The sequence below is a fragment of the Prionailurus viverrinus genome, chromosome D1 (genome assembly GCF_022837055.1).
Source record: "Prionailurus viverrinus isolate Anna chromosome D1, UM_Priviv_1.0, whole genome shotgun sequence".
In the NCBI taxonomy this organism is placed as follows: domain Eukaryota; kingdom Metazoa; phylum Chordata; class Mammalia; order Carnivora; family Felidae; genus Prionailurus; species Prionailurus viverrinus.
The window spans coordinates 76,637,501-76,664,111 of NC_062570.1; the positions used below are offsets into that span (position 1 = coordinate 76,637,501).

General features: G+C 41.4%; 1 protein-coding gene across 1 annotated transcript in view; it reads left to right on the forward strand.

Annotated features, from left to right (window-relative positions):
- NELL1 (neural EGFL like 1) overlaps window positions 1-26,611 on the forward strand; it is a 416,591-nt gene that overhangs the window by 209,287 nt on the left and 180,693 nt on the right. The window contains exons 10-12 of the mRNA XM_047823242.1: window positions 2,020-2,093; window positions 8,651-8,750; window positions 24,149-24,277. Coding sequence (XP_047679198.1) covers window positions 2,020-2,093; window positions 8,651-8,750; window positions 24,149-24,277 — 303 coding nt within the window. The remainder of the gene's footprint in view (window positions 1-2,019; window positions 2,094-8,650; window positions 8,751-24,148; window positions 24,278-26,611) is intronic.

Genomic DNA, 26,611 nt, shown 5'->3' on the forward strand with positions numbered 1-26,611 from the left:
GTTCACCAGTGCTGGAAATCAAGAATAGCTTCGTGCTGGATGTCAGGCCTACACTGCAACTGATGGGTGTAGAGGGTGGGGGTTTTCCAGGGGAAGGTGGATGAGGCTGCCTATTCCTGGGGAATAGTATGTGTAGAAGCAAAGGAAAGCATGGCTGGGGTATATGTGGAGGTTGAATGTTTGGGAGGGTGAGTAAATAAAGAGAAATTGGTGAGCTGTGGAGCTGTGAAGCTTGAGAAGTAAGGAAAAGCTACATGAATGGCTTTGTTTGCTGAATTAAGGAATTTGGACTACATTCTGAGGGTATTTCGTGACCCATAGTGACTTTTAAAGCATGGCCTCATATTTGCAATTAAGAGAGGATAGAAAGACCCCCAGATGGTGGGGTGTAAGTGCTGGGGTAGATAATGGTGCCATTCACAGAAAGGACATACTAGGCTAGAACAGATTCAAGTTTGGTGTGGCTGGTTGTAGGTCTGGTTCCAACAGGAAGCAGACTCTGAAATGGAGATTTGCGTGTCCTTTATTAGGAACTTTTATCAGGATCGGTTTGGAGGTAGGAGTGAGATAGTGAAGGAAGCAGAATTGACCAGATGAAGGGGTTGAACTGTAATGCAGTTACAATAAACAGTCATTCCTACAGGGAGTTCTGGAGCTGGAATGACCTTTCAGAGAGATTCCTAGTTGGGGCCAGGGGCCGGAACTTTGTCCTACCTTCATCAACCACTCATTGTATGTGGACTGCCCTAGAAAGAACATTTGAGCTTGGATAAAGTGGCTCCTTTCAACCAAGGGCAAGTCCTGGATCATTATTCAGTTGAGCTGTTGGTCATCAGTTGTCCCAGCAGCTGCAGGAATGAGTCCTTTGGCCATCGAGGGGGATCTGGGTAGCATGTCACAATATCCACTACAGGATCATGATGATAAGTATAACCAAATCTCTGGGCTTTCCTCTTTCTGTGGCTAACAAGAGGGAGTTAGACAAGTTGATTGTGAAGGTATGTATATACTTGAACATTCCATGAGAGTTGGAGGATTGTAGAACTAAGAAGCTACCAAATGTAATTAACCTGTTTTTAACAGATGCAGAAATGGAGGCTCTGAGAGGTAAGGTGGTTTTTATAAGACAGTGAGTAGTAGAGACGTCTTAGAGTGCATGTTTTCACTTCTGCCTCTCCTGAGGACTAGGGTAGAAGGATCCTCCTCTGTGCAGGAGAGGGAGTCATCAGGCCTTTGCTTTCCTGTTCCTGGAAAGTTTGATGTGGCTGGAGAACTGGGTGGAGACACATTAGGGTCAGATCAAATTAACATATTCTGCACTGGCTTAAAGTTGGGTCAGCAACTTGAGTTGAGGACTGAGTCTCAGGGGAATCTAAATTGAATGGTGGGAGTTCTATTTATGCTTTTAACTTTGCTACAGAGCCTGTCTATTCCGTGCCCTTCCTAGTGACCTATAGAGCTCACCTTCCCAAGGCAGTCTCTCTAGTGCATTGATAAGTACTTTACTGGTTTGGCTTGTATTTCTCAATAGTTTCTGAACTTCATAGGAACATAGAATGTGAGGACATGCATTTCCCATGATGACAAGGAAAAAAAAATGGTGTCCTTCTGCATGGCGGCTTAGGTTCTGATGAATGGCACACGAGTCTCCTTTTACCCAGTTGTTTATGTCTGGAGTGTGTGAATTAAAGCTACTGCTATTATCCTCCATGGTGATGTGACAACTGCTTCTTCCTTGTTTTGACTTCTATCCACATCACTTCATTTTGTAGTTCCTTTGACAGATCTGACGTTGAAATAGTTGTATATCCTGAGTTTGATGGGCTCATGGCAAATGTAATGAAGATGACCATTTGATGGGGACTCAGTAGTTGTCCTTACACTCTTCCCATGACTTATGGGAACAGTTTCCTGTTGTTTAGAATCAGAGAATCTGTGGAATCTGTTGAAGTTGGATGGCTCCATGGAGGTCAATTTGTTGCATAGCGTGACTGACCCATTTTTCTGTTTTTGTTACAGCAAAATGTATCTATGGAGGAAAAGTCCTTGCAGAAGGCCAGCGGATTTTAACTAAGAGCTGCCGTGAATGCAGAGTAAGTTTCAATCTTACGTTCCCCATCCCTTGGGGGGAATTAACATATAGATAGATTGGCTTAGATAGGGATCTGGAGTGGAACATGTTGGCCTGAGTGGGTGTCTGAGTGGTGGTCTGCTGTCTGGGATGGGAAGGTCCCATCCACTGTCATTGCGTGGCTGGGTGGTCGTCAGCTGTGGAACATAGAGTCTTGGGAAAAAGTACTGAAGGATGTGAGAAGGCAAAGGGAGCCAACAACAACCATAAGTCAGTGAGGTTGGCAGGTGGCCCTGGGAAAGGTTTTGAGTTGATTTTGGGGAAATCAGTTTGTGATGCCAGCTCTGGATGGTGCCATCTCTACTCACAAGTGTCTTATATATTGTGAGAAAATGCCTGTCTCCTGCCTGCCCTCGTCTGTCTCTTTCTTGAAATAAGACGTGTAGAAGTATAGATCTTCAGTAGTCGGTCAGCTAACCTCCCGTGCTCAGCTGCTGCATACTAGCATGGTACCAAATTCTGGGTATATAATGGTAAACACAACAAAGTCCCTGTTTTTCTAGAACTTGCAGTCTAGTAAGAGAGACCGATAATAAGGAACTAAATAAGTGTATGATGTAATGCCAAATCATGCTGAGACGATAGAGAGCTTTTGGGTAGGTGTGGGTGGTCTGAGAAGGCCTTTCTGTAGAGGTAATATTTGAACAAAGTGTGGGAGCCATCCTAGGAATGTAAGAGTGAGAGACAGAGGAGGATGCACAAATACAAGGTGGTACATTACAGAGCAGCCACCTTCCACTGAGGAGGCACAGCTGGGGTTGTGGGGCATCTCCAGAGAGGCTGAGTGGAACCACTGCATCTCAGAATAGCCATCTTTACAAGTGCTTGCTACTACATTAGTTCATGTGCTTCTCATCACACCCCTGGGGAAAAGAAAGGAATCTCTTTTATAAAGATTGAGGAGAATGAGGCATTTAGAGACCTGGAGAAGCTCTCAAGGAGCTTGAATACATTTCTTTATGGGGGCCTTGGTTGGAGGTGGGTGGACGAAAGGCTCTTTTCTGTCTCTCCGGGACTAGACTCTACCCCAGGGGTTAACACCCTCAGACTTGCCTATTGTATTTCCCATTCCCACTTTCTTGGCTGCACTGGGAATGCCAGAGATCTGTGTCTCCAAACAGTCTGGTGGGCACGTAGGTGTGGTGGTCTTTGTGCAACGGTAGATGCTGTGCACTGAGGCTCCATAGTCTGCAGCAGAGGCAGGGATGGTGTGGCAGCTAGGGTTCTGTGATCTCTCAATCAGCAAGGCAAGCTACCAGACCTGGGCATGGGGGAGCCAGTGGGGTTTTTTCCAACCTGAGGCTGGCACATTACCACATAGGATGTTGGGTGGATTAAATGAGATAAAGCACGTGAAGTACTTGGTACAGTGTTTGGCACAAAGTAGGTTCTCAGTAAATGTGAGCTCTTCTTATACCACACCATACATGTCCTCTCTGAATATAAGATTGATAGAGGTGCTTTTCTCTGTAAATTGTTTAACTTTTTTTTTTCTTTTTGAGAGAGCATGCATGAGTAGGAGAGGGGCAGAGAGAGATAGAGGGAGAGAGAATCTCAAGCAGGCTCCATACTCAGTGTGGACCCCAACATGGCCTCAATCCCATGACCCTGGGATCATGACCTGAGCTGAAATCAAGAGTCAAATGCCCAACCACCTGAACCACCCAGAAGCCTTGATTGTTTCACTTCTAGGAGAGAGAAAATGATTTGGATTCTAAAACCTTTTTTTTAGAGGCAGCTGGGATGATTAAAGGCAATTTCGCCCACTCTGCTGATGATTCCAGTTTGTTTGTTTGTTTTTTAATTTTTAAAGAAATATTTATTTTTGAGAGAGAGAGAGAGAGAGAGGCAGACAGAGTGCGAGTGGGAGAGGAGCAGAGAGAGGGAGACAGAATCCAAAGCAGGCTCCAGGCTCTGAGCTGTTAGCACAGAGCCTAATGCAAGGCTTGAACCCATGGACTGGACCGTGAGATCATGACCTGAGCTGAAGTCGGACACTTAACCAACTGAGCCACCCAGGCACTCCCCGGCCCCCACCTCCCCCGCCAGTATCTGTCTTTTATGTTGCCACTTAGAGGTAGCAATGCCCTTTATCTTTTATATAGAAACAGTAGGTGACTCTGGCAAGGGTCCCAATTATGACTCGATCTTTTGTCAGAGGATCAAGGCAGAGAACTTTGGAGACCTCTGGAAGATGTGGGCCTGGATTGAAATGCCAGCTTATTGGAATAGCACTTAGCACTGCTAATAGCACATTGTAGATGCTCTGCCTGCTTGGGTTCGTCTTTTACTGCTTTTGTTTGCTTAGAGTTTTACCGTTTATAAAAGTTGGGGCAGACAGGTTATTCCCTTTGCACGCGTGGTATGTGTGTGTATATATGTGCACGTGAGTAATTTCATTTTTTAAAAAGTCATTAATTTCTTTTTACAGTTATTTATTAAATTTTTCCTTTGTGTATGGAAAAGGGTCATTGACAACTATATTTCTTGAGCATTTAGTATTTTTTAGACACTTCTTTTAAAGCATTTTAAACAAACTATCTTCTATAAAACTTGTAATTACCCTGCTAGGTAGGTGCTATGATTATTCCCATTTCACAGATGAAAAAATTGAGGCACAGAAGATCAGTTACATAGGTAGTCAGTGAGCTAGCTTGGATTTAAACCTGTGTGGTCTGGCTTTACAGGTTCCTTTCTCAGCCTCTCTACTGCCACTCCTGATGGTGTTAGACTTATTTGGAAATAATTCTCATTTCTGAATTTTAGAAGCTAGATCCAGAAGCATTGAATGATCACTCTTTAGTCTGTCTGAGAATACCAGGTTGGTGAGGCTATGGCTCATTGATTCTCTTGATGAATGGGGTAGTATTTATAACTGGCCATAGAACAGCCTTGGGGACACATTTAATGGATGCTGTCAGCAGGTAGAGGAGGTGATGGGCATAGGATGCCAAGGCTTTGAGTCCCTCCCAGGCAGCCTTTCTTAAGATTTAAACCCTGATGCCCAGTGGTACCTGTTGCATGTAAAGAGTTAACATCTCTCCTAGGCGTCTATACTGGTACTGTATAAGTACCGTCCTTGGGAGAACTGAGCAAGTAATTAATTCTTGGTCTTCTGTGGTTCAAGTGCAGATCCCCATTTGACAAAATGCTGCCTAGAGATCCTTTCATTTTCATTTTCCTAGGATCATTTTAAAACCTTAGCAACACCAGTTAGATAAGAAACAAACTCTTGTTTCAAATATTTTCACCAAGTGTTTTCAGAAGTTAACATACTTTTTTTTTTTTTTAAAGATGAATAAGCTCTTCTAGTAGTCTTGCTTACTTTGTCCAATTATTGCTGCCCTGCAACATTTCTTCAGGCCAGCAACAATTTTTGACTTAACGGTGTGAGTTGTTATTAGAAATTCAGGCTGAAGCACAGTGATTAGTAAAGAACTTGAAAGTGTTTATATTTGACCAATGACCTAGAGAGTGTCACTCTAAATGAGAAAGAATGGAGGCATTGTATTTTTCTACCAACACAGAGTTCTAGGGGTCATAAAATAACATACCATAATCAGGAGGGTTTAAAATGTTAATTATCAGATACTTCTCACTAGAAATAGTTTTAAAAATAAAGTTAAAAAAGGTTTTGTGCCTAATTATGTGGCTGGACTAATGGATGTGGTGGCACTTTCGGTACTGTAATCACAGTTCGTACTATTTCAAGATCATGCAATGGGGTTTGTCTCTATTTAAACATTTCAAATTACGATCTTGCTCATTAAATACGTTAAAGGTTGATTAGAATTGTCTGATTTAATCAGCCAAGGCAAGCCCTTTTCATAAAAAAAAAAAACCTTTGTGAGTGATTATATTAAAAAAGTCTTCATGGCATTTTAAGTATTATTATTATTATTTTTTTTACAAAAGCAAATATACACTCTAGATAAAAAATTTTGAACATAGAGGAAAATTACAAGGATGAAAAAGGAAATCGCCCCAGGATCTCACCATCTAGACATAATTGTTTTAAACAGTTGCCTTTTTGACAGCAAGAATAAAACTTATCTTATTGTCTCAATTTGAGTTCCACTAAAAGCAGACCCTGAACTAAGGATTTCAGAACAAGGTAGGGCTCTCAGAAGCAACCAGTAAGGGTGTGGAGGATGCAGAATGGGGTAAGGCAAGGAACTGAGCGAGGGTGGGATTTGGGCTGAAAGGCCTCAAATACCCTGGTTCCAGGAGGAGTGCTGGAGTACTAACTGGACGCCAACTATTGTGTCCCCTTGAGGTAAAGAGCCTCCCATGCCTGTAATTCCCTGGCTTTGGGCTGTGGCAGTGGGGAGGTACAACTTATGGGTAACTCTGTCTGCTCTCTGTGTGGCAAAGTGGTGCCAATGCCCAGAATACTATCTGAGGGTGGCAAGGATGAGCCATTAGCAGAAAAGCATTCAGAAGGTGGGGGTTGGGCACACAGAATTCATAAAGGGGATTCAGCAGTTTCTGTCACTCCTGTTTTTGTAAGGAGGCAGTAGATAATAAATACATTGGTATTGAAAGATATTGTAGAGGCATTAACAGTAAGTAAGCATTTTGCTTTCCTGTGCATGAAAGCTTATGCTGCTGATCATAAAGTTATTAATGTCTATTGGTTCAGTGTCCTGTTGCAGAAATTAAGGCACAGCTGGTAGGCACCCTGGCCTAGGACCAGTGCCCACTCTCAAGGTTAGGTGCCCCCCCCCCCCCCCCCCAGTATGGCCTGGATGAGAATGGAACATAGCTGTGATGGAGAGTGAAGGTGCACAGGTACCAGGCTGTATTCTCACATCTTAAGTCCCGTTTTAAGATGGGAGAAAAGCAAGAGATCTGGATATCTTGGGACAGATAGAAAAATGAATGGCAAGGAGGACAAAAAGAAGACACTGCAAGGAATATTGGAAGCAGGACTGTTGGGGCTGAAAATAATGAGACAGGAGAGGAAACCATGGTGCAAATTTTCCAAATGGTGGATGAGTCGTTTAGAAATTAAATTTATATTTGATGTTTAGAGTTTTGTTTAGGTTCATAGTTAGGAGTAGATGTGCTTGATGAAATGGTTTCCTGCGAAACCGGTGGACCGTGGGGCCACTGGAATGCTAGTGTCTCAGAAATGGAAACCTCTGTATCGCCCCCATCTCTCCTGGCTAGCCAGCTCCATCCCATTCCCTCATTTATTTTGAGAAGTACCTTTTGGTCTTAAGTGAGACTCCTTTTCTCAAGCTGGCTTCTTAGTTGACTTAAATAGCCTCTTAGGAAGAGGAGAGAAAAGCTAAACATTTTAGATAAAATAAAAGACTCTCAAACCCTTTTTTTTATAGTAATTAATGGACTAATATTTAGAGTTCACAGTACAACTAAATACAGATGCTAGTAATGTCACCAAAGACAACCTTTGGTGAAATGAGGTCTTAAAGATTCATCAGGTGAATATTTAAAAATCTATTGTTGGGGCGCCTGGGTGGCGTAGTCGGTTAAGCGTCCGACTTCAGCCAGGTCACGATCTCGCGGTCCGTGAGTTCGAGCCCCGCGTCAGGCTCTGGGCTGATGGCTCGGAGCCTGGAGCCTGTTTCCGATTCTGTGTCTCCCTCTCTCTCTGCCCCTCCCCCGTTCATGCTCTGTCTCTCTCTGTCCCAAAAATAAATAAACGTTGAAAAAAAAAATCTATTGTAAGTGATTTTACTTACATATAGGGAGAAGTCCAATACTCCTCTAACTCTCCATTCAGTTCATTCGTACTTGGATACCTTGGCTCATGTCTATTTCCTCTGCCAGGAAAGTCTCCTTTTCCCCATTTCTTTATTCATCTTTGGCATCTTCCTTATAATTTCTTCCCACTTAAGCAGTAGCATTCTCCCATGACACATCATCATACCTTTTTAGGACTTACTGTACTGCATAATGGTTAAGAGAGTTTTTTTGTTTTGTTTTGGGTTTTTTTGCCCCCCTCCTTCCTGTATCCAGACTAGGAACTCCTCAAGGGCAAGGAAGAGGTCTTAAATTATCTTTGCGTTAATGGTTTGTGTGATCCAGGAGCACTGAAACTACCTCATAACAGCCTATGAGAGCTCATTGTTCATAACTTCCCGACTCCGGTCAGTGATACTCTGTTGGTAATTCAAAATTGGTCATCATCGCAGTATTCATATCACAGAAATCAGCAAACCGTACAAAGTAAGGCTCCCCCATTCAGCAGCCCATTGTGAACTTCCCAGCAATACCACTGTAGAGTGACCTTCTGCTACATAGAAGATACTCGAAACTTATTTGTTGAAGTTGGGGCTGTGTAGACCTAGAAAAAGAAATGTGCCTTCTCTTCCAGGAGTGTCATCCTGGAAGTTCTATTTGCGACTTTGTCATTATTGTGGAATTCCTAGGAGTACTATTACTTATTGAAACTTGTTATCACTGCAGGCTGTTAACAATGAGCATTTTATGTCTGTGTCATCAACTAAGAAATGTGAATGTTTTTTTGTTTCCTGATTATTTGGCTTCCAGGGTGGAGTTTTAGTAAAAATTACAGACGCATGCCCTCCTTTGAACTGCTCAGAAAAGGACCACATTCTCCCAGAGAATCAGTGCTGCAGTGTCTGTCGAGGTAAGTGGGCTTGGTGGTGGAGCGGTGCTTGGGATGAGGGTGGGAGGCATGAGGGCTTAATGAATAATGTGAAGATCGTAACATGGGTGCAAAACTCTGCTCTGCTATTTGGAAACTTGAATATCCTATTTACCTTTCTCAGTCATAGTCTGAGCAGTTCTAAACCTGAGGGTAATAATAGTCTGTTTCACAGGACTGCTGGGAGGGTTAAATGCAAAAATGCATAAGTACCTAGCATCATGCTTAGCATGTGATAAATGTTCCATAAGTGACAGTTCCTATAAAAAGAATGATAGTTCTTGCAATAATGGTTATTATAACCATTATCATTATTACATTTTTCTCATGAGTGGCATTGGCAAGCAGACTGTTGAGCCTTTCCCATGGACCAATTCCTGTATCTAGCAGACAGGGACTTCTAGTGGATCCTTATTTATAGGATTATATGCAACTTTTTTACTTTCGTGCAAGGAAAAAAGCTTTAGCTAAGTAACACCTAATTGCTAATTCATTCTGGAGCAGAAATTGTTTTGCTTCCTTTTCCTGGAATTTTCTCCTTTCCCAAAATTTGTCCTCTTCAAATTGTGGATCAGCTATCCCTTCATTTCTGAAAGGTCTTGCCCTGGCAGATTTACATGGATTAGGAGAACCTAAAATTCATTTAAAATCTTAAAAAACAAATCTGGTTAAACTCCTATCTATTTTTTGGAAACTATACCTGTCACACATCTTTCTTCACATTCTCAAATACCCGTGGAGTTGATCCTTTTTGGCTCCTTTTGAAGCTTCTACAGCATAGCAGATTTAGCTCTGGTTACCTTATATTTCACTTTTTTCTCGTTTTTCTCTAGCATAAGAGTTGGCACATATTTAATGTAAAGGGCCACCAAGTAAACATTTTAGGCTTTGTGGGCCAGAAGGTTTCTGTTGTAAATATTCAACTCAGCTGTTTTGCAAAAGTAGCAGAGACAATGGGTAAATAAATGGGTGTGGCTATTCAAATAAAATTTTATTTATAAGAACAGGTAGCAACCTGTAATTTGTTGATCCTCTCCTCTAGCATCTTCTGATCTATAGAAATGTTGTATATTTTATCATGGAGTGTTCAGCTTATGCAGAGATTTCTCTGCTTGGTCTTTAGAAAGTTGTATTTTGGTAAAATTCCTAGGAAAACGTAGTGTGTTGATAGCCAAGAATAGCTAACGATGCCATCAGAAAATCTGCCCTGATTTTTCTGCCTTTTGGAAATAAGCATGTTTGCAGCCAGGATGCTTTAGAAACACCTAAAGATTGACTGGAATTTTCAGAGGGATGCATTTATTGGTAACGGATAGGGTTCTTAGGTAGGTCTTATAATTTAATGCAAAATCCGTTACTTGCTATTTGTTGAAGTGCCAAGTGAGACTCAGTTTATGTAAATCCTTCCTGATTTATGGTTTCATTAGAGCAGAATCATTGATTATCCCACAGAAATTCAAGAGGAATGTCATTGCTCTGACCCAATTTACAATAGACCTCGTGCCACTGCTTCTGCTAATACTTCTCCAGAAGGCGTGCACACCTTTACCAGTGAAGATGTTGACAGATGTGACCTCTCATTGAAAAATAGACTCATTCAAGGCCCCATTGCTGCAACCTGGTGGCTTTTACCAAACCTGACATGGCTTTCAGGGAAAAGTGGGAGGCAGGAGTAACCCTTCCTAGATTAGATCATAGCTAGGACCAATTTGTGAAATCGGGGCTTTTCTTCCTTCTCCTATCTGCTGCTTTCTGAGGCGGGAAACTACCAGCTTTGTTGGGAGGGGGCTGCTTGCTGATAGTTCTTTCGGAGGTGTCTGTATCAGACAGGGTTATTTATGCTTTTCGACAACTCTGCATTTTGATAGGAATGAGAGAATGTCTTCAGGAAAGATACGGTGGTGAAAGAGTTGAATTGACCCATTTGGATATCTGGATTTTCTTAGGTTTCTCCTCTGGACTCCCACCTCAGCGTTCAGACACTGGAGTGAAGAGAACGTTATGTTAGACAAAGGCCCTTTTCAGCACCATTTACTCTGTACCATGACCTCTGTTGACCCCAAGTAGAGCAGAGCCCAGAACATCCTGCTCGCCTGTCCACATGCTGGGGCTTGCTCTGCACAGCAGAGAATCAGAAAAGGTGCATTTTCCTGTGCAGTGGGTTATTCTCTTTATTATGAAAACACAAAATTTATATGTTGGTTGACAAAAAGGCAACTCAGGAGACCTCTACGGTCTGCTGTCTCAAACTGTGCTCTCCATGAATTTTATTCCAGATCTCTTAATCCAATTATTTCCCAAGAACATCTTTAGAAGTAGCATAATAGTCTTTCCTAATACCATGGGAAATATTTTTCTCCTTGGATTTATAGTTGTCTTTTACCTTTTCCTCTGTGTTTCCTGTCTCTTGCAAGAAGAGGAGGGGTTGGTTCGTTTCTGTTCTGACAAGACGTGCAAAGCCCAGTGGGCCTCTTCTAAGGCATATTATTCAGTTCTTCACCACTCCCCACCCCACCATCCTTTCCCCTCTCTAAAACAGAAAGTAATGAAAAGGTGACAAACACTCAATTTCTATGTAAAGTAATTTTTACCCTGCATATGGAGAGGCTGTACCATTTGCTTTGTGAATTGAGATTGTCTCCTGACTGGCAGGCAGTAAGTGAGCAGAGAGGCGGGCCTCTGATGACCTGAGATGCGTATTTCAGGGATGACCACAGTGGTGTGATTTCAGCTGTATGGTTTCTGCCACCCTGCTGTTATTGATTACAGAAACTGAAGTGGCTGTAGCCTCTCTCAATACCTTCATGAAGGCCCTTCAATTAGCATATTTATCATCTCTCTCTGTCTTACTGTGGATGTCAGGTCATTAGTTGAGGAAAATCACCCCATGAGAGCTTATCATTCTTTAGCAATCTGAGTCACAATCTTCCTTGGGCCTGTTTAGGGAATGGAAGTTTTCTGAGGTTTGTCTTTATTAGGCCTCCGATGAGCCGTCCTACCTGAGGAGGTTTAGACTGGGAATTTGAGAAGGCACAGAGAGTGCTCTGTGCTTTCTGGCCCCAGTTGGCTGGCTATATGATATGCATAAAGTGCTCTAACTTTTAAAATTGCATTTGTTTTAATGATTATATTTTATGAATTCTTTAAATGTAGGAGATAAGGTAGGTGAAAATACATTCTTACCACATAGAATAATTCTATCACTGTCAGGTCAGTGACTTGGAAGGAAATGATTTTCAGTACCAGATATTCAATAGACTCTCTATATTTCACATAGGAAATAACGTTGAACCCATTTTGCTGAGTTCTGACCGTTTTGCTCGAGTTATATAACTTGGTGACATGATTCTGAAACTCATTTTATTCGAGTCATGCCTATTTTCTTATATGGTTACACATTTTGCCTCTGCCCCCCACCCCCTGACTGATCCAGGAGAGAGATGAAGATTTTCACTGAGTTTTTCTCTTTGTGGGAATTAAACCTAAGACTGTAGAGTTAAGAGTAACAGGCTCGGACTGACTTACGATGTTCATTGTACCAACACAACTGATATCCAGACTCTAGGGGCGTGGCACTTTGTCTCTATAAATCTTGGGCCATGCCACATGCTGTAAGGGATTCCTGGGCCCTTTAAAAGGAAATGAAGGTAATCAGCTGAATTGGTGGTTAAAGCCACATGGCTGTTGGTACACCCGGGATGTCCCTAAGGAAGGGACAATAGGACAGTTAGGGAAGATACCTGCCAAAAGACCCAAAGTGATGGACGTTGGCAGGAAGAGGCCATTTTGCAATTGCTTAGGTCCCAAGGTATCCAGTACCACCCAGAACATCCCCGTTCCCCGTTGCAGTTTCTCTCTGATGCTTCAGGACAGTTTGTGCCGGCAGTGTGAAATTTCTTTACCTTCCTCATGACGTTAAGGCAATGACTGTAGCAGGAGCCTGACCACGTAAAGTGTGAGCCCATAAGGTGGTGAAGGGGGAGTGGGCCCCGGAGTGACACCGATGCCTGTGCCCGGAAGAAGTAATAAAATTGTGAATGTAACCTCAGCAGAAAAAAGAGTGCCCCTGAATTGGCAGTGGTCTCAGTTAAAGGGGGGCAAAAAGCTACGAACCTTGACTGTGCATCCTCCAGTTGCTCCAGGAAACGACACTGATCATTTGACACATTCCAGAATTCTTGACACACACCTCAGGGTTTTATTCCCCTCATAGTTTGGCTCTGCTTGTATCTTCAAGGTTGCCAGTGACTTTGGAGGGTTTTTGTGGCATGTTTAAGATTTTTGGTGTTGGGGAAAAAATTCTTGCCAACATCTGTTCCCAATGTGTTTATCTGTAATTTTAATTCATGCTCACTTGCCTTGTCATCTGGTCTGGACTGAAATGAGTTGAGATTATTTGTACTATTTAAGATTTTATGCCCTCAATTAAATCCTCCCAAACACTCTTGGCATCGTATGATTTTCCCCCCTGGTCTTCCTCGTCATTCTAGTCTCCAGCAGAATTTGTAATTGAAATGGTTTTAGAGAGAGGACTTTAGGGTATTTGAGGTCAAAAGAGGCTCTTGATGAATACATCATCTAGCACCTAAATGGAGGAACTGGCAGTCAGCAGCTGGGGCAGGTTCTGTGTGTACTGGTAGATGGAGTCTTATCAAAATCCCTGCAGCCATGGCCTGAAGTGGATCGTAAAGACAGGGCTCTCCGTTTAACCGTTGAGGCTGGGAGCAGAGGGCATTTGAAGAGTACTGTCTCTGGAGTCTGTGACATCTGTGGCCCCAGAAGTGCTGCAGTATATCGGGACCCACAGAGCCTCTGGAAGAGGGCACATTGTCCCAGACAGAAGACTTGAAACTAAGGTCAGGCTGCCTTGGACAAATAGACCCTTAAGTGTTGACTATTGCAGAGGAAATGGATTGTTCTTTAAGACAGAACCTGTAAGGATCCAGAGCTCAGTCACTAGCGGGCTCATCCTGTTGGCCTAACCATTGCGGACAAGGAGAAAGGAATGTCCTCACCCCCAAGGGCCCAGGCTTCTATGGTGTGTGTGTTGGTTGTGGAGTACATGTGGGTGTTCAATTGTCATAGGATATAGTTGGGCCATATCCCTCCTAGCTGGTCCATGGGTGGAGAGATTCCATACCAATGAGGCACATGCAATATACTGTACTTAGTATACCTTAGCCCCTATATAACTGCGAAGGTTCGGCATCAGTGATGTGAGAGGTACTGGCTTTCTAGGATTTGAGTTAAGAGTGCATTTTTACATCATCCAGGCACATCATTTCAGAGGCAACTTGCCTACTTGCTGGGGGGCACATTAGTGGTAGGAGATTGAGGGTAGGAAAAGGTGCTCTATGTGGAATCCAACTTTAACTATGTTAGAGAAACCATCTTGGCCAAGAATGGTGGCCTATTCGTTCCTTATTGTGGAAGAAGTCACAGTAGCAGATCATAAAGGTACTTGTCCGTTACTGGCTGTAGAAGCCAGAGGTGAAGCAGGATGGGTGGATGGTTTTGGTAAAATTATAAAAGGGTATGGAGTGGGATCTAGAGAGTGGCAGTGCATGTGTGGGGGCTCCTTTTAATAGGTGGGGCTTATCATATGCAGATAAGGCCAATGGCTTTAAAGACAGCAAGTTGTTTGACAGGTGTTACGGTCTTTCACTGACAGCAGAGTTCTAGATACAGGGCCACTAGGCAGAGTCCACATTTTCGATTACTCCCAACTAAAAAAATGTGACCTCAGGGTTTCTGTCACTCCATTAATTTCCTTGAACATGTTATGGGTACATGCGGCTTCATGTGTTTAGAACTCCCATCCTTTGGTCAGCTTCACTCAGCCTTTAAATTGCTTCGGATCTTGTGTTATGACCCTTCTCTGTGATATGCTCTTGAACACCTTGTTCTCCATCACATCATCTCCTTCTAATCCGATACTCAGCATCGGTCATTTTTGCTAGAGGGTCAGATGACTAAGAACGTCGTTATGCTGTTGACAGCATTTTTTAAATTCTATGCCTATTGCCTAGCACAGTGCCTGGGCACCCGCTAAGTGCTCAGTAAATACTTGTCAAATGAATGCACGGTGCCTCTGCTGGGAACTAAAACAGGTATTTGAGTAAACGCTGGAACCTGATTTCTGCAGATTATGTGCCTTCCTCTGAGGATCTGCTCATGTTCACCATTTGAATGTGAGCTCCAAGTGGGTCTCACTCAGATTAGTATCTTGTTGAGGGCTGATGTTCTGTTGTGTGATTAAGTTGTTTTGCTTCTGACGTAGAGTGTCCAGGCAGCAATTTGTCAAGGAATGTGTGACCTGGAGAAAGAAACAAAGTTTGTTCTTTTGGTAAAATCGAGGTGTGCCGTGGATTCGAAAATGCTAATGGCTGATGGAGTCCTGATCTCTTATCATTCCTGGAATGTCCCTTGATGATTAAAATCACGTCTGGGCAGTCATGTGGGGCGGGGTGGAGAGACAGGTGTTAGAATCATATTTGGATTTATATCTCTATTTCACCCATCACCGTTTAGCTATGTAACCACGGAGGAGGTAGTTAACATCTTTGAGCCTTGGCATATTTGTCTTTAAAATACTTCGAATTCTTCTGGAGGACTGAGAGGATTTAGTCATTAACTAAACAAATATTTATTGACGACCTATAATCTGTTGGATATTGCTATGGGCACAAGGTGACCAATCTTTCCTAGTCCTTTCCTTTGAAGAAGTGAGCTTCTAATGGGGAGGTAAACATTGAATAAACACAGAAATAAATATACAGTAATTGTGATCACTACTATGAACAAGAATAATAGGATGTATGGAAGAAAATAATGGGGATTTCTTTAGACTTGGGAGACCAGGGAGTCTTTTCTGAAGAGCTTGTGGTTAAGCTGGGACTTAAAGACTGAGTAGAAATTACTCTGGCAGGGGTGTTGTGAGTTGGTGGAACAAGTTTACAAAGACTCTGAATTGGGAGAGGTTGGAACAGTAGAAGAATTGAAAGAAAGACTGATGTGGTTGGAGAGAAATGATGGAGAGAGAGAAAGGGCCTTCTTTGTTGCTGCGAGACCAAGTTAAAGATTTTGTATTTCTCACAAGTAAAATGGAAGCCCTGGGAAGGTTTTTAAGGGGGAGAAGGACACGTTCCAATATGTGTTTTAAAAGGATCCCTTTGTGTATAAAATGGATTAGTGACTGGGCAAAAAGGGCACAGGGAGGCACATGAGGCCCTGTCTATTTGAGAGATGGTAATAGTTTGGAGTACAATGGGCTTTTCTTATTGTTGTGGAGGAGAAAATGTTATGTTCAGGAGATACATACAACATAAAATTAATATACACAACCCAGTTTTAGAACATTGATTCTCTGCCCAGTGATGTCCAGTTGTAGTAAATTGTAACTTGACCTGAGCAGGCAACTTCTCTTTCTTCTCTCTAGCCCTCACCACTGTTGAGAAGTGTCAGGGTCTCATTTTCATGGTGTTTTAAAAATCTCCCCTAAGTTTCATTCCAGGATGGTTTTGTTGATTATTTTTTTCTCTAGTCTTTATATTTTAAAGTTAAGGAAATTGAGGTGATTTTGATTATTAGCAACTTAGGCTTGGGCTGGTAGTTTTGTGGTTTAAACCTAAAAGGTGGAACTCTCAAAAAAGAAAATCTTTTCAGTGGGTTTATCTAGGTGGATGTGCTATATTACATGTAAAAGATGTCTGTAAAAATTGACACAGGGGGTGCCTGGGTGGCCCAGTCGGTTAAGTGTCCAACTTTGGCTCAGGTCATGACCTCACGGTTAGTGAGTTCGAGCCCTGCGTTAGGCTCTGTGCTGACAGCTCAGAGCCAGGAGCCTGCTTCAGATTCTGTGTCTTCCTCTCTCTTTGCTCTTTCCCTGCTTATGTGCAGTCTCTCTTCCTCTAAAATAAATAAGCCTCAAAAAATTTTTAAAAAGCTACTTTTTAAAAAATTGACTCTGTATTTTCAATTTATATTTCCTAATAGCAAAGCACGTGAAGAACAACACGTGGCATTACCATATTCTTTTATTATAATTTCACAACTCTGTACCTAGTGATAAAGATTGAATTGTGTTAGAGAAATTGGCCATATATTTGCATCCAGAGAAACATGGTGTACTTCTCTGTATATTTATAGATTCCTTTGTTCCATATCACATGTACCTAGATATGATATAAATTTAAGTGTTTGAAGTGACTTAGACTCTTGCCAGATGGGTATGGAGAGTCTGGGAGCTTGGATTTGGGAAGTAAGATCAAGAGTTTAGTTCTGGCTGGGGGAGCTATGAGTGCCTGCGAGGACATCCAGATGGATTGTCAGGTGGCTGTTGGCTATGATAACCTGTAAAGTGCGGTATGCTGGATAGTCAGTGCTATTTCCTGTGCCCTTACAGAGGACTCTGAGCCTTTATTCTTGTTTCTAGGGAAGGGTAGATATTCTCAACCACGTGCCAGAAATGATAGGTTGCAAGCATTGACCTACACTTAGTTTTGCTAAGAACGGATGGGCAGAATCTGGGGTTGGGTCCTAAGTGGACTTATTTAGAAACATTTTGTAAGACATAGAAGGGTTGAGATCCATTGAGTGTAAGCATTAGTTGTCTAAACTTCCAAGTATTGAAATTGTATAAGAATTATTTCCTCAGTGTTCTTAACAAGAACTTCAGAGTCAAATCATGATCCTGTCTATGTTAACTTGGATAAAAAAGTGAGTCTCAACCACATTTTCCTAATGTGTGAAGTGAGGATAATAGTGATTTTTAGCAGTGTTAAGGGTTTTGTGAGGTAAGGTGTTTAATATGCTTAGCACTATGTCTGGCATGTTGGAAGAAGTCAATAAATAGCAGTTTTTGTAATTAAGATGTTCTCTGTATTTGGGCCAGTCCTAGTCGAAAGAACTCACTATGTGCTTCTATTATAGGAGAATAATTCTGGAGGCTCAAGTCACTTATTCAAAATAGTCAAGTAAGCACTGCTATAAACATTGGGGTACATGTGCCCCTATGCATTGTCAAATTGGCTTCCATACAATACCCAATGCTCATCCCAACGAGTGCCCTCCTCATTGCTCATCACCCACTTTCCCCCAACTGTCGATGGGGGGGGGGGGTTGGGGGAGAGAGGAAAGTTGGTGATGGACATTGAGGAGGGCACTCGTTGGGATGAGCACTGGGTGTTTTATGGAAGCCAATTTGACAATAAATTATATTTTTAAAAAAGTCAAGTAAAAGAACTTGAATATTGGGCTGTGTGTGTGTAGTCTACAATCTGGTCACAGCTTCTAATTCTGAAAAAAAAAAGATTTAAGGAAGAGGGTAACTTTGAGTAGTCTCATGCATCAGACCATGTTGATAACCAGCTGAAGGAAAAATTATATAAGGGCTAGCTAGAGGGCTTGTTAAGAGATTATAGGTAGCAACTGAAGACTGATATCCAGGAAGGGAAGAATCTGTATCCCAATGTCATGGTATGGAGACACATCAGATAAGAAAGACAAAGTCTTTAGAAGGATTCTGAAATGTGGAGAATTGAGGATTTATGATTTGGCAGCCAACTCTGATCCTGGAGTGGAGTTTAAAGAATGAGGATGTCCAGCTGGGGGTGGTGAAAGTATCCTAAAACTGGATTGTGGTCATGGCTGCAAAACTGTGTAAACTGATTAAAAATCATCAAGGTGTATCTATAATAGGTGAATTTTATAAGATGTAATTCATACCTCTATAAGAAAGAAAAATGGTAACTAGCAAACCAGTCATATTTGCCTTCCAGTTGGTTAGGAGGGTGGAGGCATTAAATGCCACTATAGATTAATTTCTCTGTTCCTTCACTCATTAATTTACCCTCCCATGTTTCTGGCTGGCTGTGTGTCCAGCCAGACATACACTTACACTTGTGTGGGTAACTTTGTGTGGACATCCATCTGTAAGCCATCCATCCAGTTACCCTTGTGTGGGTAACTTTGGTTGAGAGAAATAAATCAGACCTAGACCCTAGACTTTGAAGATGTTAGTGTGATTGAAGATAGGATATTTTGTTAAAAATATTTGGTATTGGGGTGTCTGGTATTGGGGTAACTGAGTAACCCAGACAGTTAAGTAAACTCAGTCAGTTAAGCATCCGACTTCAGATCAAGTCACGATCTCATTGTTTGTGAGTCTGAGCCCTGCATAGGGCTCTCTGCTTTCAGCATGGAGCCTGCTCAGATCCTCTGTCCCCCTCTCTTTGTGCCCTTCCCCCTTCTCAGAAATAAACAAGCATTAGAAAAATACGTGAAATTACTTCACAGAAAATAGATATATTGAGGATGAGGAGAAACCTAAATTGTAATCCATTTGTGTCTTCATGTGCAAAAGGATATCTTCTTAATATTTTGGATGTCGGAATGCTTAGGAATTTGTTGCTTTGGGGAGGGCAGTGAAATAACATGGCAATGGATAACCTTGGCCTCAGACTCTGGCTTCTGGCTCTGTGTACCTTCCATAATTAACTTCTCCAAACTCCATCCGCTGAATCTATAAAGTACAAATAATAATTTCAGTTTCGTAGGGTTGTTAATAGAATTACATGCGATAATGCATGTAAAAACACTTAGCTGAGTGCCTACCATTTGTGTTAATTATTATTATTACATTTCTGCCAGATTATTTGACATTCTCCAACTGTATCCTTCTTCCTCACGGGGTTGGAGTCCCATTCCTTTTTCTAGGATTTGTGCCCACCCCTTCTCATGTTTCTACCTGGGATGAACTCAAGGTCAAGTTTTGCATCATCTAGAAGTGATTTCTCCTTCTCTGAAACACTGATTATTTGTACTATTCATGTCTCACTTCACATAGATTGCCTTGTATTTATACTACCCCTGTATTTGGCTTGTCTCCCCTTAGTTTGTAATTTCCTTGCTGGCAGAGACTATGTCTCAAACATCTTTACTTTTCTCTCAGAAGCTTGCATGGGTGCTTCAGTCCACAGAAATGGATGCCCCATAAATATTGATTATTCACTCCTGCAGGAAGGCAAGCAGATAGTGAATAAATACTGCTTGAAAGGAGGCCTGGATTAATTAATTAAACACATGCTTTTGGCACAGTGGTCAGGCCCAGCCAAAGTAGATTTGACATTAAGGTTGGTTTGTCCCATGGGCCCTTCATTGTCCTTGAAAATACAGTTTACCACCTGAGAAACTTAACAGGAACCCATGGGGGAGGGGAAGGAAAAAAAAAAGAGGTTAGAGTGGGAGAGAGCCAAAGCATAAGAGACTGTTAAAAACTGAGAACAAACTGAGGGTTGATGGGGGGTGGGAGGGAGGAGAGGGTGGGTGATGGGTATTGAGGAGGGCACCTTTTGGGATGAGCACTGGGTGTTGTATGGAAACCAATTTGACAATAAATTTAATATAAAAAAATAAATAAATTACAAAAAAAACACAAAAAAAAACCAAAAAAAAAAAGAAAATACAATTTACCCAATTTTCTGCATTGTGAATTGACGTGGCATACGCTTGATAGAGATGCATTGGGATATCAACATTGTCTGAGTGGCTTTTTTCCTGCCTATCAAATGCTTGCAGAAGGAAAAGGACAGTTGCAGTCTCCTGGAAAAAAGAGAAAAGAAACAAAGAATACATGTCATAATGGATACACATGTGACCTTGGGTCGAACTTCACAATGAAAGAAAATGTGACAACTTAATTATTGATCAATTCTGACATGGGGAGGAAAGTGTAGCCCCTTTATCTGGCACTGAGCTAAGACGTCTGAAAATGGTCCCTTTGGTAGCAAAATCTCAAGTCTTTTTATTTGTAATGGTTATTGTAAGCCTTTAAAGCCGTAGTAACAGTGTTTTTGACTGACAGAGGTGGTAGGTTTCCAGCAAGTTAAGTTTTTGCTCTCATTTTGATTGGGGCAGTTAACAGGTTATAAGTAGTGAGGCTGAGTCTGATACTATCTATGGATTCACTCTCTGATGTCCTGAGGAACAGCTACATCTTTCACTTTGTATCCTGAAGTTTTGTTGTCTGAGAGGATATAGGATATGGTGAAAAGTACATGGGCCTTGGAGTTCACCAGACCTAATTTAGAACCCTGGCATCTCCATCCTCCATCTACTAGCTAGATAATAGTTTAGTCTTCTCCTTCCTTATCTAGAAGTGGAGGAGAACAGTGTTACTAAGTTACTTTGAACTGTAGTTGTTGTTGTCAACGTTATCATAATCCTTCTCATCTGTGTGGCTAACATTTCTTGACCTCTTCGTATGTACCAAGGATTGTTCTAAGTGTGCTACATGGACTAGCCAGTTTAACTCATTAATTCACGTGTATTAGGAAGTGTAATGCCATGCATTATATTATATTGTAGGTGTGTGAATCTTATTATTTAATAATAGTATCTTTTAAAATTCTGTTTCAAAGGAAAAAAAAAAGTTACAGAATGCCATCACCAAAAGGATTTAAGCTTGGAGTTTATATAATTCAATGAGTTTTATCTTGGTTAAAGCCAGAAGCTATTGTTCACATGATAAATATGCAAAATATAAAAGCAGAGCTATTTTGGTTGAATCCGGGGTGGGGGACTTGAGCCCTACCTGACCATTTGTGCCCCAGGCTCTGAGCAATAGTTTCAATATCACTGATGTTGTCCCTTCCCAGTGTACCTGTCTAGGTAGGTGAAGTGATTTATTGTGCTTGTGGCTCCAGAACCTGTATTAGAAATGAAATCTCCTGCCTCCAAGAACCATTCTTGTCTATGAGACCACAATATGTGATCTAGCAATATAGTTCACTGAAATGTACTGAGTTCAAGTTGATAAAGCACATTCATAACCTTATTGTATTTGAACTTTTGTGGTAGGAATAACATATTCCTCCTAGTTCACCTAAAAATGCTGCACCATAAATATCCCCAGATTTGGTGGAGTTGGCAATAAGGGGAAAAATCAGAGACCAGAAATACTGAAAAAAGTGATTCCATCGAGATAAGCAAGAACACTGGAGTTGGGATTTGCCATGAGGGCAATGTCTAATCCCTGGTGGTAGAAGCTGCCTCTAATAGACACTACCAACAGATGGGAGACAAAGTCTAGGGCTTGTGTGAGATGCATAAATCAAGAACCTTGAGGGGAGAATCCTCATTGGGTGGCTAGGAGAAACCTCCTTTGCAAAAGGAGACTGATCTATCAGTCTTGACTCTAGATAAGGGGGTATGGAGGAGAAAACATTGCATTCCTGAAAGCTTAGGGCCTGAATTTATTCTACCTGTGTGGCTCAATCATCATGTCCCAAAGCAAAATACAAAGTGTTCTTGGGTTGATGGTTCCTTTGGGAACCTGAAGGAATCCAACACAAACCTTCATTGAAGAAATGCCATTTTAAACCCCAAATCTCAATTCCCACAGATTAAATTATAAAAAAAAATATGTGCTCACATACTGAGGAATCACTGAAAACAAGAATCACTTAAAACAAGTCATGCACAATACTTAGCGAAACCACAAACCACAAAATCAGGTGTACAAAAACTGAAGATCCTGGAATTATTGATGTAAGACAAATGTGTCTAGTGCTTTTTTAAAAAAGGAAATTAAGCAGCACCTGGGTGGCTCAGTCAGTTAAACGTACAACTTCAGTTCAGGTCATGATATCCTGGTCCATGAGTTCAAACCCTGCATTGGGCTCTGTGCTGACAGCTCAGAGCCTTGGAACCTGCTTCAGATTCTGTCTCCCTCTCTCTCTTCCCCTCCCCCACTTGGATTCTGTCTCTCTCTTTGAAATAAATGTTAAAAAATAAAAGCTTTTTATTTTTTTTTAATTTTTTTTCAACATTTATTTATTTTTGGGACAGAGAGAGACAGAGCATGAACGGGGGAGGGGCAGAGAGAAAGGGAGACACAGAATCAGAAGCAGGCTCCAGGCTCTGAGCCATCAGCCCAGAGCCTGACGCGGGGCTCGAACTCACGGACCGCGAGATCGTGACCTGGCTGAAGTCGGACGCCTAACCGACTGCGCCACCCAGGCGCCCCAAAAAATAAAAGCTTTTTAAACAAAAAATAAAAAAGGAAATTAAAAGATGAAAAAGGCACTGTGGGATTTGACCAAGGAGACAAAATAAGAATTCTAGAAAATCTGTGAAATAAAAATGCTGTTGATGAGTGAAACTGACCATGACCCAGGCCAAAAGAGAATAAAGATATGTCTGGAAGTTACACAGAATTCAGTAGAGAGAAAAAGGGAGTAGAAATAGGAAAGGAAGGCTGAGCAGCATGGAGAAGAGCTTGAGAAGAAATAACATTTATCTGATTGGAGTTCTGAAAAGAGAGAATAGAGAAAATGGTGAAGAAAGGTTCTGAAGAGACACTCCCTGCGAATGTTCCAAATTGATGAAAGATTTGATCTTTAGATTCAGAAATCCCAAGGAATCATAGGAAGAAGAAATAAAAATGAACTTACCCTGGAGTAAAATTGAAGAATACAAAAGGACATTTAAACAAATTAAGATTGAGCACAGTCACTTTCAAATTATCTTCACTAAAGGAATTTGTAAAGGGCACTTGAGAGAGAAAAAGAATTATCCTGGAAGCCATGTCTGCGATTCAAAAAGGAATGTTGGGAAAATAAATATGGAACACATGGTTTAAAAAGGATGCTCTGGGAAACCTGCTTGGGGATGTTTCTTGCCGCGTTGTTTGTGATTCAAAACCTGCAAATATCCCCAGTGCTCATCTGTAGTATAATGGATAGATGGTGGAATATTGATGCCACAGAGTATTATACAGGATTGATGAATAAACTGTAGCTACAGGCAATAGCAGGGATGAATAGAAAATACACCATAGAGAATATGTAAAATATAATTTCTTTCATGTGGAGTTCAAAATGGGCATAAACTGAATGATCTATTTAGAAATAAGCACCTATATATGGCAAATGATAAAAACATGCAAGGGAGTGATAAACACAAAATTCAAGATAGTCCTCTTTGATGGCTGGGAGGGGACTCAGGGAGATGTAATCAAGGGGTACTGATAATCTGGTCGTGTTCATTTTATATATTCATGTCGATTCATTTTACATATTTCCTGTGAGTCATAAGTTTTACAATAAGGCGATTACAAAAAGATTGGTTATGTAAGAAAGTGGTGGGAAGGGGATTCAGGGTCAGCCTGGATCAAACATACTTTGAAAAGCATTAAAGAGAAACATCTCAAGCATGTGGTAGTCCAGTTTCCCATTCCTACTCTCCCACCCCCTTCCTAGCCTACCCTTGCATATTGCCAGTGTATGTTTTCATGCATGGTGACAAAATAGTAAAGATAATTCGTGGTTTATTACTTGAAAGTCTTTTGTTCTAATGTAAAATTTTATTTGCTTCTTTAGGTCATAACTTTTGTGCAGAAGGACCTACATGTGGTGAAAACTCAGAGTGTAAAAACTGGAATACAAAAGCTACTTGTGAGTGCAAGAATGGCTACATTTCTGTCCAGGGAGACTCTGCCTACTGCGAAGGTAAGTAAGCTATAATAAAGTCATTTGTGAGAAATGTACTCCTGGTAGACATGGTTGAAATTGAAAGCTGTCACTTGGCTCTGGTCTTCTGGGATCCTGCCAGAAATTATATCGACTACTTGGGTGCTCTGTTCTCCTCGTTTATCCAGGCTTCTCAGTAGCATGTGGAAAGCCAGACCTTTGGAGGTAGTTCTGAAACACAGCAAAGCAACAAAAGTGGCAGGGCCATGTCAAATCCCATGTTCTGCTTTCACTATATGTAATAATCACTGGCAAAACCATAAACACATGATGTTCTTTTGCCTTATTTGAGTGAATTAGTATTTCCAAGTTCAGCTGAAGGTTATAGGGTGGGTCCTCTTTTTTAATGCTTTGATACTAGCTTATACCTGACTGCCTTTTTCTTCACCTGCCAAGGTCAGAAGTTTTTTTTCAATTGGGTTTCTAAATGACTGATTCATGGGTTGCTAATTCATAAACTATACTAAAAGTCACAGTGACAGACGGACTTGTAACTTTGGCACTTGGATGGATGCCATTACAGGGGTTAGTGGCTTTAGGCATCAGTGATCCCCATTTCCACTCTAGAGAGCAGAACAACTCTATGTGAATGCCTCTTTCCAGGCTTAGCATTCCACCTTGATGGTGGTGAGCAATGCATACTCCTGCTCCTGTGTAATCCCCTAGTATCCCAGCCCATCCATTTCTCAGGTTCTAGCTGGCTCGGTCTCATCAGTTTGAGAAGTTCTAATGGGCAAAGTGGTGGCGAAGCTGTTTCTGTGTCTTGGTTGGACCCAATCGTTCCTGTCCGATTCACTAACAATGTATTGAACCTTGAGCTCTGTTAATTGGGAAGGTAGAGGTCTTGAATGGAATGAATGCTGTAAATCCTTGGTCATGCTCTTCTAATTGGTTTGGTTCTCCACTGGCTCACGTATTCTCAAGGTAAAGATGATTCATGATGAAAATGGTTTTTTCCATTCCGTTTGTATCATTGATCTCTGCTTAATTTCTTGGCTTTGATTAAACCTCTTGAGTTAAGAAAATGTGTGTAATGCTCGCTGGTGCTCAGTACCTGGTGGGTGGCCTTTGGTTTTGATCTCTTCTAAAAGACTTTGTCCATTACTGCTTTGGTTCTCATTAACGGTACAGTATAACCAACAGGTCTTTTCCCTTTCTCCTTTATATCTTTCTTTCCACCTTTGCTTACTTTTATTGATTTGAACTTGATTAGAGAAACATGCCATTTGGGAGGATGAAGTTTCCCCTTTGCTTTATGAATCCTTTTTCATCTATCCTTCAATATCCTGGTACTCATTTGTCAATTTTGAGGAAGAGAACTGATAACGTCAGTACTTCATATTAATATTTATTTTTTTAAATATTAGGCTGTTTTTTTATTTTTTGGTCAGAAAATTAATTTCAGAACTTTAAAATTTGAACATTCTCCCCCTCAGTTTCAATGGAAAATCCTACAAAGCAGGTAATGTTCTAAAAATTTTACTGTCCCCTTCTGTTTTCTGTGGGGATAGACTATGAATAATTATAATAATGACAGAGGAAACTCAAAATCATTTGAATCTTGATCCTCCCACTGGCAGAACCAGTACACCTACCACTCCTGGCTCCCCTTAGCTATTGAGAGCTAGCAGAATATGGGAGAAAATTACTGCTGTGTAAGCTGTTTGGGACTCTGATTCATTCCTCATCAATGCCATTTTTAATTGCATAGAATAAACTCCATGAGTAGCCATTTGTGATAGTAAATCTGCCCTTTGTGTGAGAGGCCCTATTTGTCAGTAAGTGATTTTAGGTCTCATCACTGTTTTCTTGGACATACTTCTTTTTAGCCTAGTGTATGTACCTGGCTTTGGGCCACAGTGCACTGTGGTGCTACCTTTGGTAATGGTGATGTGCTAAAGCTTCAGTCCTTTCTCTCTTGCTGTGGAGACTTTCTACATGTCCCAGCAGGCTTGTACATGGAGAGGATGAGAGCCCCAAGAAGAAATGACCAAACATTAGAGTCCATGTATGGCATAAGAATAGAACTCATCTGGATGGGAGGACCTGAGAACAAAGTAGAGTGAATATCAACATTTAGAGCAGAAGCCCATTTCTCATTCCATCCTGCCATCTTCAGCACATTGGACTAGGGGCTTATTTTCCTCCGGTGGCTGATGACTGCCATGGCCCTAGGCATAGTGTCCTAATACCAGTGTCACAAGCAAGCAAAGAAGGAAGGGGAATGAATGGGTTACAAACCTTCTCTGTGTGAAGTTGTGTTTTTTGTGTTTAAGGAAAGTCCTTCCTGGAAAATTCCCTGTAACCCCCTGT